Source organism: Delphinus delphis, chromosome 10 (assembly GCF_949987515.2).
Source record: "Delphinus delphis chromosome 10, mDelDel1.2, whole genome shotgun sequence".
NCBI lineage: Eukaryota > Metazoa > Chordata > Mammalia > Artiodactyla > Delphinidae > Delphinus > Delphinus delphis.
Window position 1 is genome coordinate 60,685,098 of NC_082692.2, and position 16,095 is coordinate 60,701,192.

A 16,095-nucleotide genomic window follows, 5' to 3' on the forward strand; every position below is an offset into this window, starting at 1 on the left:
CCTGTGCTCCGCAACAGGAGAGGCCACAACAGTGAGAGGCCCGCGTGCAGCAAAAAAAAAAAAAAAGAATCTGGCAGGATGTGGATTGTTCATGGACTGAAAAACTCCATACAGTGAATCAGTCAATTATAGTCACTAAATTACAGTCAATGCAATCCCAACTGGCTTTATACTGGAGCTGCACTAGGTTAAAAAATTTATGTGACAATGCAAAAGGTTCAATAATAACCATAACATTTGGAAAAAAGGCAGGCGGACCATGCTACCCGTTGCTATAGTGGATTATAAAACTCCAGTCAACAGGAAAGACAGTGTGGCATTGGCCTGGGGACAGTCATAAGAACAGTGGGGAAAGATGAGCCAGGATCACACCCTGTATTTTTAAGGCAGCAGTTCTGAGCAGTGAATAAAGGACAGTGCTTTAGTACTAAGGGTTGTGGCTGTGTTTTCAGAGGATTTTATAGATGACTGTGAAATCTGACATTATCTGGTGAAGCTAGAGTTTGAAACCCACAGTGAGGAAATTTCCGGACACCAGGATCTATCAAAAATGTTCAAAATAGCTCTGCTGCTAATGGCCAAAATATGGGAACAACTCAAATGGCCACTGCAGTTAGAGGTCATGGATGATTCTTTGGGAACAGGGCAAGAGGGGTGAAAAGCACAAAATAACAAAGGGAAAAGAAGCAAGTCACACAAGATATGATTCCATTTATAGGAAGCTCAAAAACAAACTAAAGAATTCTTGATTTGATCATCTACCCTTTCCAAAGGATCGAAGGAGAGAAGCTTGTGACTTCAGGAAGGAGCATGAAGATTTTCTCAGGTCTCGGCACCTTCCTACTTGGTAATCTGTGTAATGGCTTATTCTCCAAGAATACACAGGTATGTCTTTCATGATCATCTGCATGTATATTTTACTCCTTAAAATTATTTTTAAATTATATACTAACAAAGGACAATGTGATACATTGCTCTGCATCACAGCTCCAAGATTATCCCCTGCTAAGGACACTTGGGCCCAGAAACATCATCTCTTGCCCAGAGCCACACACTAGGAACGGGCTGAGCAAGGCTTTCATCCCAGGCCTGTCCCACGAACTGAAATAAATGGACACAATTTTTAGAAACTGTTTATTTTCCATCAACCTATTTCCATTTTAAGAGTTTGTGGAAGAACAGTTTAAGACCACTCAGTGGTTGTTCCTACCCACTCGGTGGCCTGAGCAGTGGGAGCTGCAGACCAGTCTTCAGTGGCAGGCTGAGCACTCCAATCTTCTGTTGAGAAAAATACCAAAAAACAGAGAGAATGCCATCAGCCCCATTCCCATAGTATTTTTGTCACCCCCACCACCAGCAACAATCTGCCTTGCATTCCAACAGATAACACATTTCAAAGGACAAAGACAAAAGACAGAACATTTCAAAAGCACCTGAATTCAACCTGTCAGGTTATTAGCACAGCTATGGCACACCGAGACAAAACCCTTTAATGCTAGTATGTGTGTGTGTGTGTATATATATAGTGTATGTATATGTGTATATACGTATAATGTACACATACATACACTAAGTGCCCTACATACAAACCTTCAAGTTATGAACTCTCCAAGAGAAAGTGCATTCGCATGTCCAATCACGTAAGTTAATTCACATGTCTGTGTACACTGTCATGTGCCTGTATCCTCTACAAGTGGTTTTACTTTTGTGTACTGTACTGCATAGAGCACACAGTTACAGTATCTTTACTTCAAGCCCAGGATGTCCGGAAGCAAGTGTAAAAGCAGTGGTGATGTAGCTGGTACATACAGTACTATCGAGACATCACTGACTCGTTTTTTCAAGGAGACAGAACTGAATCCAGCAGGGAACCAGACCTGTGCCATCAAGGTCAGGCGTGAGTGAAATTACCCTCCACCTCCGATAGTTGATGACCTTTCAGCTCTACCATCTCCCTCCCACCTCCTCGCCCTCCTCCAGTCAGTAACACTTCTTGCCTATTCACTCGATACCAATCCCTGTATGCCAGCTGTTGTACTGTACTATAAGATTAAAATGTTTTATTTTTTGTTTTTTATGTGTTATGTTGTGTGAAGTGTTATAAACCTATTACAGTATAGTACTATATAGCCCATTGTTAGTTGGGTACCTAGGCTGTGTTGGACTTACGAATGTGCTCTCAGAATGGAACTCGTTTGTATGTACAGGATTTACTGTATACGTATATATAAAGTGTGCGTATATATATATGCATGTATGTGTGTGTGTGTGTGTGTGTGTGTGTATATATATATATATATATATATATAGTGTGTACACACACACACACATGTATGTATGTTACACTGGAAACACAGAAGTTCTAAACCACCAGCCTGATGCCCTTGGATCTTGATACGTACCAGTGGGGAACTGCTGAATAGGCACAGAGGGCACCTGCACACCTTCGGACCAGTCCGCCACCTCAGGCTGAGCAGCAGTGAACTCAGGAGCTGGAGCAGTCCATTCACCCTGAAATTCCTCCTTGGTCACAGCCTTCTCAGCTGCCGCCTGCTCTTCCTTTTCAATCTGGTTTAGAAAAAAATTTTTTCGTTTATAGGGACTGACAGACTTTACTGCCAAGCAGCACAGACTAAAGTGTCCAATTTGTTCATGTTACCACAAGCCTTTGTGGAGGAAGCTCACCTCTTCAGGATCTCTGTAGAAGTAGAGATCAGGCATGACCTCCCACGGGTGTTCACGGGAGATGGTGCCACGCATGCGCAGAACTTCCCGGGCAAGCATCCACCACATCAGACCCACTGAGTGCGCTCCCTGCAAGAGTGCCAGGTTATTATAAAGTGATACTCGGCGAACCCCAAACAGCAAGCACCTCCCATTCCACCTAACAGCTGGGTCCCTTGGTACCATGTGAACAGACATGTCTTAGTTTAGAAGTGTCTATAGTATAGCAGAAACTGACACAACATTGTAAGGCAACTACACTCCAATAAAAATAAGACTTTACTTATTTAACAAGATTATTCCATAACTCTGGTTCTCAACCTTGACTGCCACATTCTGGAATGAATCATGGGGATTAATCAAGAGTCCACTCTAGACAACAAAATGAATTAACCTGGGGTCAGTGCCTGAACACTGGTAGTAGGAAAAAAAAAAACCTTTGCCTGATTCTTTTGTGTAACCAGTGACAAACCAGACTAATTTGAACCATATGCAACCCACCTTTTTAGGATCTTACATCAGGATACATCAAGTTAGTCTGAAAACAGAAAGGCCAAGTAATGCCTGAGAGGTCCAGGAGTAAGAAATAATGGAGAAAAGCAGAAGAAAACACAGGCCATTTTTAAAATGTTTTTTCATCTCTCCTTAAAGCTTTCATGTATTAAAATCATACATTTGTAGCAAGTATTACTATCAAACTCCACTCATTGGGCCAGAGACCCTTGTGACGTTAGCGAAAAACTTGCCCCTCATGTAGCACACTACCTACACTTGTGAGTTCATCGGCCAGTGGCCTCAACTCCAAGCTCTAACAATGTGCAGAGGAATGTCTGTCTCTAGAGCACTTATTCTCCAGCTCTAGTTTAGATCATAAAATTGTTACCTTGTTGTTGCATGGGATGGCAATGTCCACATACCGCAGAGGAGAGTCTGTGTTACACAGAGCAATGGTAGGCAGGTTAACGTAAGAGGCCTCTGTGAGAGGCTGGTGGTCAGCCCTGGGATCAGTAACCACCAGAAGTCTTGGCTCCCGGAAGGCTGCCTGGATCTGGTTAGTGAAGGTTCCAGGAGTGAAGCGGCCAGCAATAGGAGTGGCTCCAGTGGCAGCAGCAAACTTCAGCACAGCTCGCTAGAAGAATCAATATTAAGAGTTAACAAAAAAAAAAAAAAAAAAAGAGTTAACAGTGCTCCAGAGATGGTGCCATCTTGCAGAATTGCAGGAGTTCTGCAATTATAAATGGGTCAACACCAAGTTCTGTAATCACATGAAGCAGCCTATCTAGCCAGAACCTCCCGAAATCCCTTACTCAAAAATGAAACCATCAAATTAAACGTTCAAAACATCCAGTAATTCTTCTATATCCTTCACTTATTACATGAAAAATACTTACAAAATTAGAGCCAAAAAACATGCCAAGCACGGCCCACCCCTAGGCCCTCTGCTGGGGATGCTCTTCCCTCAGGTATCTGAGGCTCACTACTTCCTCACTTCTGCAGGTTCCAGAGCCAACCAGCCTGGTTCAAGTACCAAGCAGGTCACTTACGAGTAACTGGGGCAAGTTACTCACGTGTCTCCAAGTTCCTCATAGAATTGTAAAAATTACACCACGCAGAACAGTGCCCGGCATCCAGTAAGCACTTCTGTACCGGTCTGATTTTGTCATAGCCAACCTATACAGAGCAGGAGTTCACCCACCTTTCTTATCCTCTAACTCTACAGAAAGCTTATTTCCTTCACCCCTTCAAAAACAGACTGCTTTTCTGCTATATTCCAAGCACTCAGCAAGCACTGCCTGGACCAATCTAGATACTCAGTAAATTTTCGCTGAGGGAAGCACGGAGTGGTCACTAAGTTCATTCTACAGCAGTAATTAAAACTGTCAGCCATACATCAAACCACAGAGGTCATCATAAGCCAGCCTCTGGGGAATAACGCCGTTAACATACATCTACAGGGGGTTCCAATCAGGATAGTGGAGTAGAATGACATGGAACTCACCTCCTCCCACAACTACATCAAAAATACATCTACAAATGGAACAACTGTCACAGAACACCTACTGAACACTAGCAGAAGACTTCAAACACCTGAAAGGGTAAGAAAGATCTCCACATAACTGGGCTGGACAAAAGGAAAAAAAAGAGGAAGCAGGATGGGACCTGTGCCCCAGGAGGGAGGTGAAGAAGAGGAAAGGCTATCAACACCCTGGGAAGCCCCCTCAACGGTGGGGAGATCAGCTGGGACAGAAAGGGAGCTCCTAAGGCTCAGAGGAGAGCACAACAACTGGCTTGTGGTAGGCATAACAGAGAGACCTGCACGTGAGATGCGTGTCCGTTAGTACAGGTGGGGGCTGGGTGCTGGTTTAGAGGACAGACCCAGAGAGATGACTGGTGTTGGCTGTGCAGATAGCCTGAAGGGGCTGGAGAGTGGCACAGCCACAACCAGGACTGTTTGTGGAAAAAGGCCGGGCCCACCACAGAAGGGAAGCGCCACTGTTAAGTGGCATGCGAAAAGAAGTGGGGTCACCAGTGCAGCCTCTTGCAACTGGGACGGGTCTTGCCTAAGCAGCTCTGGGCTTTGTGGGCACGGGCACACGGGGGCTGGGCCAGGGTCTGAGCTGCCTCCTACAGGGGATCCGGGTGTGCGACTACTGCTGTCCTGGCACCTGACTTCAGTGGATCTGCGTGGGTGGCCTTGTGAAAACAACACCTGAGGGACACCAGGGCTGACCACCAGCATTCCCCGGGTTATGATGGGGCCGAGGGCGGTGCCAACAGCACAATGGGTGACAGGTGGCACCACAGAGCACACTCGCCAGTGAACAGCTCCAGCAGAGAAAGACGCAGTGGCTCCTCTCCCAGTGGAAACGCTCCAATCCAGTCTACCTTACGCCGCAGCTCAGCTCTGGGGGCTTCTACTCTATAACAACAACTAGGGAGCACACCCTGCCTCTGACAGGGTAGTGACAACCACAGAGTAAACAACATCCAGTGCAGGCTCTACTCACCACACCAGTCACACCTCCTGTCAAGGGGATGATGGCCACCATACACTGAGGAAAGAGGCAGCAGGCACCCACAGTAAAAACAGCCCACACCAAAAATGTTAAACCCAAAGAGGCTATACAGTGACATTCCCACATAAAAATAGCCCTCTAAGGGACCTCCCTGGTAGCACGGTGGTTAAGAATCCACCTTCCAATGCAGGGGACATGGGTTCAATCCCTGCTGAGGAAACTAGATCGATCCCACATGCATGCCACAACTAAGAGTTCGCATGCCACAACCAAGACCAAGACCAACCAAAATAAAATAAGTTAAAAAAAAAAAAAAAGCCCTCCAACACCACAGTAGATAACTTTCTCAACTCATAGAGCAAGAGAAATATAAGTAAAATGCAGAGACAGAGGAACCACTCCCAATTAAAAGATCAAGAGAATTCCCCTGAAAGAACAAACTACGAAAAAGACCTGAATCTAACAGACATCGAGTTAAAAAAGGAAATAATGAAATACTGAACAAATTGAGAAAGACTATCAACAGAAATGCAGATTACTATGAAAAGGAACTAGAAATTATTAAGGAAGAACCAAGAAAAATCAGAAAATTCATTTGCAGGGACAAAAGCTGAACTAAAGGCAATGAATAGCAGAATGAATAATGCAGAAGAACATTATGTGTAAGACAGTGATCTATCTTCAGAAGAAAGTGATTTGGAAGATAGAACGGAAATCACCCAATCAGAACAGCAGACAGAAAGCCAAATGAAAAATGAAAGCAATATAAGGGACCTATGGGATAATATAAAGCATTCCAACCTACACATAACAGGGAGAAGGAGAAGAGAAAGGGGATTGAAAATCTATTTGAAGAAATTATGGCTGAACACTTCCCAAACCTAAAGAAGGAAACTGATATCCAGGTACAAGAAGCACAGAGCATCCCAAACAAGATAAACCAAAACAGACCTACACCCAGACATAATTAAAATGCCCCCCCAAAAGAATTCTAAAGACTGCAAGAGAAAAATAAAGAGTTTATTACAAGGGAACCCCCATAGGGCTTTCAGCTCATTGTAGGCCATAAGGGAGTGGCAACATATATTCGAAGTCCTGAAAGGGAAAAATCTGCAACTCTACCCAGCAAGATTATCATTTGGAATAGGAGAATTTCCTCAGACAAGCAAAAACTTAAAAGAATACAGCAATACTAAACCTACCCTACAGTAAATACTGAGAGGTCTTCTCTAAATAGAAAAGAAGAATCTATAGGAAAGGGGGAAAAAAAAAATCACAGTTGGAAAGTAAATCACTTAAATAAGCCAGTAAACAGATTTTAAAAAGAAATAAAAAAATTTCTCTTAAAGCGATGATAACCACTTAAAGCAAAAGGATAAACATGAAGATGTAAAAGAGGACATCAAAATCACAAAATGTGGGGGATGAAAGAAAATGTAATTTTTTCTTCTAGAAAGCGGGCCTGTATGACTACCAGTCTAAGTCAAGTTGATATGGGAAGGGGTTAACATATTTGAAAAACAGGGTAACCACAAATCAAAAACACAATAGATTCACAAAAACCAAGAAAACAAAAGCACAATACAAAAGGAAATCATCAAACCACAAAAGGAAAAACAAAAAGAAAGAGACAAATAAGAAATATAAAGTCAACAGGAAAACAATGTTTAAAATACCAATAAAATTACCTTAAATGTCAATGGACTAAATGTTCCATCAAAAGACAGAACAGCGGATTAAAAAAAAAAGGGCCTACAATATGCTGTCTACAAGAGACACACTTTAGGGCAAATGATACACGTAGACTGCAAGTGAGGAGATGGAAAAAGATATTGCATGCAAACGGAAACGACAACAAAGTGCGGGTCGCAATACTCATCAGACAAAACAGACTAAAAAAAAAAGGCTACATAGAAAGATAAAGCAAATGACATATGGTAAAAGGATCAATAAAAGGAGAGGACACTATACTCATCAACAGGTACCCAAATACATAAAACAAATACAGACATAAAGGGAGAAACTGACAGGAACACACTAATAATAGGAGACTTTAACACCACACTCATATCAATGGACATATCTGGGAGAGAGAAAATCAATAAGGCACCAGAGATCCTAAATGATACAACAGACTTAAGACATTAGAGCCGAAAAAGCAGAATATACATTCTTTTCAAGTGCACACGGGACATCCTGAGATTGACCACATACTAGAGCACAAAATAAGCCTCAACAAATTTAAGAGCATAGACATTATTCCAAGCATCTTTTCTGACCACAACTGCATGAAACTAGAATCAACCATCGAAAAAGAAACAAGAAAACAACAACTGCATGGGAGACTAAACAACATGCTACTAAGAAACCAGTGGGTCAACAATGGAATCCAAGAAATTAAAAAATACCTTGAGACAGGGGCTTCCCTGGTGGCGCAGTGGTTGAGAGTCCGCCTGCTGATGCAGGGGACATGGGTTCGTGCCCCGGTCCGAGAAGATCCCACATGCCGCAGAGCGGCTGGGCCTGTGAGCCATGGCTACTGAGCCTGCGCATCTGGAGCCTGTGCTCGGCAACGAGAGAGGCCACAACAGTGAGGCCCGCAAAAAAAAAAAAAAATCTTGAGGCAAATGACAATGAAAACACAAAATCTATGGGATACAGCAAAAGCACTTCTTAGAGATTAAATTCACAGTGATACAGGCCTTTAAGAAACCAGAAAAATCTCAAGTCAGCAGAAGTAAGTAGATAGATCAGAGAGGAGGGACTTTCTCTGCTGGTGCAGTGGTTAAGACACGCACTCCCAGTGCAGGGGGCCAGTTTGATCCCTGGTCAGGGAACTAGATCCTACATGCATGCCACAACTAAGGAGCCCGTGAGTCGCAATTAAGCTCATGTGCCACAAGTAAGGAGCTGGTGAGCCACAACTAAGACCCAGCATGACCAAATAAATATTAAAAAAAAAAAGATCAGAGAGGAAATAAAATAGAGATTAAAATAAAACCAAGATCTGGTTCTTTAAAAGGGTAAACAAAATCGACAAACCTCTGGCCAGGATCACCAAGAGAGAAGACCCAAATAAAATAAGAAATGAAAGAGGAGAAACCACAACTGATACCATTACAAACAATTATATGCCAACAAAAAAACATTATGAACAATTATATGCCAACAAACTCGACAAACTAGAAGAAACGGACATCTTTCTAGAAACATAAAGCCCACTGAAACTAAATCAAGAAACAGACAACTTGAACAGCCTGATTACTAGAGATGAAACAGAATCTGTAATTAAAAAGCTCCCTTCAAACAAAAGTCCAGGACCAGATGGCTTCATAGGCGAATTCTACCAAATATACAAAGAACTGGGAGAAAATATTTGCAAATGAGGTGACCAACAAGGGCTTAATTTCCAAAATATACCAAGAGCTCATACATTTCAATAACAAAAAAACGAACAACTGAACTGGGCAGAAGACCTAAACAGACATTTCTCCAAAGAACTACAGATGGCCAATAGGCACATGAAAAGATGCTCAACATTGCTAATTATTAGAGAAATTCAAATCACTACTACAATGAGGTAACACCTCACACTGGTCAGAATGGCCATCATGAAAGTCTACAAATAAAAAATGCTGGAGTGGATAAGGAGAAAAGAATACCCTCTAATCCTGTTAGTGGGAACGTAATCTGATGCAGCCAGTATGGAAAACAGTATGGAGGTTCCTCAAAAAACTAGAGTTGCCGTATGACCCAGCAGTTCCACTCCTGTGCATATACCCCGACAAAACAGTAATTCGAACATTCAGGCACCCTAATGTTCACAGGAGCACTATTTACAATACCCAAAACATGTAAACAACTGAAATGTCCATAGACAGATGAATGGATAAAGATATGGCGTGTATCAACAGCGGAATACTACTCAGCCATTAAAAAGAATGAAATAATGCCATTTGTAGCAACATGGATGGACCAAGAGATTATCACACTAAGTAAAATAGAAAGAGAAAGACAAATATCGTATGACTTCACTTATACGTGGAATTTAAAATACAATACAAATGAACATATCCATGAAAGAGAAAAATAGAACAGACTTGTAGTTGCCAAGGGGGATAAGGGATGGGGGAGGGAAGGATTGGGAGTCTGGGATTAGCAGATGCAAACTATGCTATATAGGATGGATAAACAAGGCCTTACTGTATAGCACAGGGAACTATATTCAATATCCTGTGATAAACCATAATGGAAAAGAATATGAAAAAGAATATATGTATATGTAACTGAGTCACTTTGCTGTACAGCATAAATTAACACAACACTGTAAATCAAATACTATACAACAAAAATTTTTTTTAAATGAAATTAAAAAAAAGAGCATCTTACTATCAATACATTAATTTAAAAACTGTCAAAATCCAAGTCAAATTTTTTAAAATTAGAAACAGGGTGAATGAAATCCTTTTAAGAGCTTTAATGCTTTTATAAAGCATGTTTTTAAAAAACCCGTTTTCTCAGCAGAAAAAGGAAATAACTATCAAGATGGAAATGGGACAAAAAAGACTAAAGTTTTACCTTACTTGCCATTAAAAAATACTAAGCTATTTTTTATTCATTTACGCTGGCAAAGATTACTCTTGCTTATGAGACAAGGACTGGGGGTACCCTACCCTCAGAAGACCTTCCTGAAATATTCTGAAGTTGACATTCAATTTTTTTTAACCCAGTATTTCATCATTTTAAATATAAAAAGCTCACTGCAGAAAAATGTGGTGAGCCACTTTAATAGGGTCATTCCTCGATATTTAGTGGCACAAGAATACACACACTGACATGAAAACATGAACCGTGACATACTGTCAGATGCAAAGTGATAAATATACTGAAATGGTTGAATTTTGGCAATTCCTCTGACTCAGGGCAATTTCAAATGATTTCTGAACAGTGAAATTACGGGTTATTTTTTTCTTATGCTTTTCTATATATCCCCAAACATCTTTAGGTTTTATAACAAAAACCAAGCATATTGTTCCACAAACCTGGCCAGTATTCCTGGAGGATATGACACTGACATCAGCTGGGTTTTCAATGGCAACAATGGCACGAGCTGCCAACAGAAGCTTCTCCCAGGTTCTCTTCAGATTTATGATGTAGATGCCTAGACACAAGGTTTTGTTAACACCTAGCCAAGCTTTAAAAGTTAACATTCTTTTAAAAAGCTGAATGCATGTGGCAGCGAGTACTACCAAACTCCAGTCATAGAGGCAAGCTCTACTGGTGTTAGCGAAAATCCTGCCATTAATATAGCACACTTCCGACACTCAGAAGTTCATTGGCCAAGACTGGCCTCCACTCTGAGCTTTAATAGTGTGCAGCCTTGATTCAGTAGGCAAAGTGCACCTTCTCCCTACTCTTCCCCTGTACTAACCCCCCCTCAGGCCCCCCATGCAGAAACCAATAAGCTCTTACCTACTTCTGGCCTCTTACCACTCTTTTCCTCTTATCTTCTGCCTTGATGTCAGATTCATCCCCAACTCCTTTAAACCCTGCCACTCACACACAATTCCTTCAGTGGTTCTAAGCTGAAGAACTTAATGCCTTCCATATTCTCATCACAACCTACATTCCCTTTTCTGATACATTCAAGCAAGCCAAATTCCCATCTGTGGCTTTTTCTCAGAATTCAGCTTTACAAACCTCTATCAGTAGCCACAAAATATAAGGCACCATGGGAGATAAGTTATTAGGAACTAAGCTGACGAACTTCCTCTTTATGTTTACATCATGCTTCTTCATGGCCCAACCCAGGTCACATAACCTAGCAATAGCCACTCTTCCACTGGAGTCCAGAAACCCTTCCTTCCAAAAACCACCAGAGCACTTTTACTCAGTTTTAAAGCTTCTTACCCATCTAAAGATCTAGTTTCATCTGTTACTTGGTGAGAGCCCACCAAGGCTGCTATTTTAGAAATCACTTCACTCAGCACTACCTATCAGAACAGAAGCATCAAAACTTGTCCTTACAGCTGGGATGACCAAGAAAAAGAACCCTAAAGCAATGACTGACCATCACTTTTCCTTTTGTAGATGTACTGTTCCATTTGGAAGTCAAGGTTGGTGCCACCTAAGTGGGTTCCTGCTGCAAGGAATTTGAGGACATCCTCCTCCTTCATTTGCAGGACATCAAGGGCTCCGGACATTGTTAATGTTTCCCTTTAAGTTACGACGGGAATCTGAAAAACAATAGTTAACAAAAGTCCTTTACACTCCAGTGACAAGTGGGATGAGGTAACGGGTGCATTCTAACTCCTCTTGAGAGTCAAATGACTCAATGTTTAAATCTAACCATCTTGACAGATGAACGGATAAAGATGTGGTACATATATACAATGGAATACTACTCAGCCATAAAAAAGAATGAATGCCATGTGTAGCAACATGGATCCAACTAGAGATTATCATAGTAAGTAAATCAGAAAGACAAATACCATATATCACTTACATGTGGAATCTAAAATGACACAAATGAACCAATCTATGAAACAGAAACAGGACAGAACAGACTTGGTGGTTGTCACGGGGGAGGGGTGGAGTGGGAGGCTGGGATTAGCAGATATAAACTTTTATATACAGAATGAATAAACATGGTCCTCTTCTATAGCACAGACACCTATATTCAACACCCTATGGTAAACCATAATGGAAAAGAATGTTAAAGACGAATGTATACATATGTATAACCTAATTACTTTGCTGTATAGCAGAAATTAACACATTGTAAATCAACTATACTTCAATAAAAAATATCGATAAACTTGAAATAATCTAACCACAGACCACACCTCCTAGTGTCAGGCATTGGGCTTAGTCTAGTGGGATGAGACACATCAACACCTTGTAAAATATGCCACACCTTGTAAAACTGCTGGAAATCCTGCTAAAGAGTATTACGGAGATGGACAAAACACCCAGATAATGAAACTAAACGAAAATAGTGAACTGAGACTTAATACTTCTCAAGGTACGCAGGACTTAGACGTGAACAGCAGCCATGTTCTAGACTATTCTAAAGCTGAGCAAAGGTGAAGTTTATTTTCAAGCCGACTGAAGCTGGGAGCTTTGGCATTACTTCTCCCTGCAATTACAACTAGTTTTCCTCAAAATCAGGCAGGAAAGACAGGGCTGAACCCAAGAACAGCCTCCTCAAACAGACATTAGGCAAAAAGCAAAGCCACCTCCTTGTTTTACACTTAATGAGACCATGAAGCATGGAGGAATGGCGTCAACAAGAACGTAAATTAGACTTTTGATTAAACTCTGTGACACCTTAAGAAGGAACTCTGACCATAAAACCCAGAGGGCTTGGCCGAGCACACAGGCTGCAGGTGACTGCTGTACCACCTCACACGCCTGGCGCTCGTATAGCAAGGGAAAATGGCTCTTAGAGCGCAGGTGCGGTGGCTTCTGGAGGCGGACGGGGAAGAGCAAAAACTGATGTAACGAGGTGGAATCAAAATCCCACTCCGATTCTCCCAACAATGAGTATTCCGCCCCTAAACAAAGAAATATGCGCCCATTCAAGGAATTAAAGTGAAATAAAAGGCGTGGGGGGTGGGGGTCAGAAAAACCCCTCGGTGCGCTCCTCACTCGTGAGGACGCCCGCATTCTTCTCCGAGTGCGTACTTTCGCTTCTGCCCATTAATAAATTGCTTCTTTGTTTCTCTCTACACCTCAGTCTCTGTGTCTTTTTTTTTAACAATTAAAAAAAATTTTTTTCCTTTAACACCGCGAGGCCTGCGGGATCTTAAGTTCCCCGACCTGGTATCGAACCCGGGGCCCCTGCAGTGTAACAGCTTAGTCTTAACCACTGGACCACCGGGGAAGTCCCTGTATGTGCCTTTCTTTGCGTCCCCTGTCCGCAATCTTTCGGACAAGCAGAATAAGAACCTGGACCTTTAATTTAGCCTGTCCGGCACCAAAAAACCTCGCGAAGAACCTTAACTCTTGAACGGAATACCACGAACGGGGAAAACAGACCAACCCAACCAGCTGAAAAAAACTGGAGCCTAGGTCTCTGGGTTTACCGCCGAGTGTCGGTACCCGAAGCGACCGTAGCGCGCTGCGTAGACCGGTCTCTCTGCACCCCTAGCCACCGGCACCCCAACTCGGGCCCTCAGCGGCTGGAGCGCGACCTCCGCCGGCTCCCAGGGCCTTGTGGGAACGCGCGGGCCCGAGCCCGGCCACGTGCAGGACGCCAAATCCGAGGGAGAGCGCGCCGAGCCGAAAACAGACGCGCTCCGCCTGCGGGGTTCCACCCTGGTGCTCGCACCACTCGTCGCGGCAAGAAGCTCGTCTTGGTGGCCCTGGGGTACGCCCGGACGCCACATGCTACTCACCGAGGACAAAGCCGCATGGACCCTTATCTGGCGCGGAAAGAACGCGCGGGCGGAAATGACGTCCTTATATAGTCCGCCTCCAGCCAATGACAACGAAAGGCGAGCGGAAGCGCTAACAAGGCGGGAGTTGTGGGGGCGGGTCTTCCTCCGGAAGGCGGGCTGCGACGCTGGCGCGGACGCTTTCGAACGGCGGAAAGGGGCGGGCCGGTTGGAACACGCAGTTTGCGACCAGGGACGCGGGCCGGAAGTCAGCCAGGCAGTCAGCCAGCCTTCCCCCGTATGGGTTCGACCTCTCGCCCAGCCTTTTGTACCTATGAACTTGAGCGGGTCCTTCACCTAAGGTGCAGTTTCCTTACATGGGAAGGGGTGTTGAACACAAGCCTGTATTGGATAAATAAAAGCTGGAGAAATTATTTTGCATTTTTGGAGGACAAGTTAGAAGTGTGTAATTCAGATTTTCAAAAAGTTATCTTAGGGCTTCCCTGGTGGCGCAGTGGTTGAGAATCCGCCTGCCAATGCAGGGGACACGGGTTCGAGCCCTGGTCTGGGAAGATCCCACATGCCGCGGAGCAACTAAGCCCATGCACCACAACTACTGAGCCTGTGCTCTAGAGCCCGTGAGTCACAACTACTGAGCCCGCGTGCCACAACTACTGAAGCCCACGTGCCTAGAGCCCGTGCTCTGCAACGAGAGAAGACACTGCAATGAGAAGCCCGCTCACTGCAACGAAGAGTAGCCCCCGCTCGCCGCAACTAGAGAAAGCTCATGCGCAGCAAGGAAAAACCCAACACAGCCAAAAACAAAAATTATCTTACAGGAAGTTTCCCGGAAAAAAAAAATAAAATGAAAACTGCACAGGTGGTTTGCATGAGAATTTCTTTCTCATAGGAGAAAAATTGCAATATCCATTACTAGTTAATATTTATTCCGCCCAATACTATGCAGCCGTTAAAAAATAATTAAAATACAAAAAGGAGTTGCAGGATGAGGGCGATTATTTTTAAAAATTGAAGCCCTAGGCATTAAATGATTGTAAACAAATAACCAATAGCCAGATTATTAGTTATACAGTAGGTTTCAAGCCTGGCTGCGCTTAGAATCACTTGGAGAGCTTTTAAACATATGCCCAACTCCAAACCACAAGAATCTAGATAATTTTAATGTGCAGCCAGGGTGAGAACTACGGATATACAAGTAGAGAAACTGGGTAGGTTTTTGGCCTCATTTTTTTAGTGTTTCTTGAAATTTCCTATGAGTTACACAGGTTTTTAAACTGAAACAAAACAAACCCCACTGCATTTAAATAAAGAGCTGACATACAAGGAAAGGAGTAAATTTAGTCATGGCTTTAAGCATCCTTAGAAACTGCTGAAAATATCTGTAGACATTTTGGCTCGCAAAAAAAAAAAAAAAAAAGGAAGACTTAAAAGGAATGGCTGGCTTTTAGGGACAGTGCTCTATCACTGCAGGACTCTGGAGGGCATTCTGGGGGGCGCTCCCAAACTATCTCAGCAGCTCCCTCCCCTGTGCACCATAGAATCTCCAGAATACTTCCATTATGACAACTAGGAAATGGTACTGTAATTAAATTTAGGGTTTCTCCACAAAATATTTTTTTTCCTGCAAAATAACTTTGTCCTTGAGACGTGATCTGCATGATGAAAATATTCGGCAAGGAAGTGAGTTAACTCCAAAGGTGAAAACGTACTGTAGTGATAATAAGCCATGGTGAGGCGCCCTTGGCCTAAGAGGCACTTGTCAAACGGCTGTAGCTCCCCAGCCACGTGTTCTTCTCCCCACCTCAGCCTCCTAGTCTTCTGCACAAGTTTCTCCACTACTTTTTATTCATACACATTTTTAATAAAAATCTCAGAGCCTTCCTTTTGCAAACTTTGGTTCCTGGGGTCTGTATTTAAAAAATAAATAAACTGGGCTTAAAATTTTTTTTCAAATA

The 16,095-nt window shown here is 42.9% G+C and overlaps 1 protein-coding gene and 2 non-coding genes across 3 annotated transcripts; all 3 read right to left on the bottom strand.

Annotated features, from left to right (window-relative positions):
* Window positions 1–1,120: 1,120 nt before the first annotated feature.
* Window positions 1,121–14,241, bottom strand: RPSA (ribosomal protein SA). Its single transcript, XM_060022312.1, has 7 exons — window positions 14,141–14,241; window positions 11,812–11,977; window positions 10,784–10,902; window positions 3,608–3,853; window positions 2,686–2,814; window positions 2,403–2,568; window positions 1,121–1,278 (listed from the first exon to the last, which is right to left on the bottom strand). The coding sequence occupies exons 2-7, from the start codon at window positions 11,942–11,944 to the stop codon at window positions 1,184–1,186; spliced, it is 888 nt and encodes a 295-aa protein (XP_059878295.1). The 5' UTR covers window positions 11,945–11,977; window positions 14,141–14,241; the 3' UTR covers window positions 1,121–1,183.
* On the bottom strand, window positions 3,398–3,547 carry LOC132432989 (small nucleolar RNA SNORA62/SNORA6 family). Its single transcript, XR_009521043.1, has one exon. It is a non-coding gene; the product is annotated as a small nucleolar RNA SNORA62/SNORA6 family (small nucleolar RNA).
* On the bottom strand, window positions 10,970–11,120 carry LOC132432990 (small nucleolar RNA SNORA62/SNORA6 family). The gene has a single exon (XR_009521044.1). It is a non-coding gene; the product is annotated as a small nucleolar RNA SNORA62/SNORA6 family (small nucleolar RNA).
* Window positions 14,242–16,095: the final 1,854 nt, after the last annotated feature.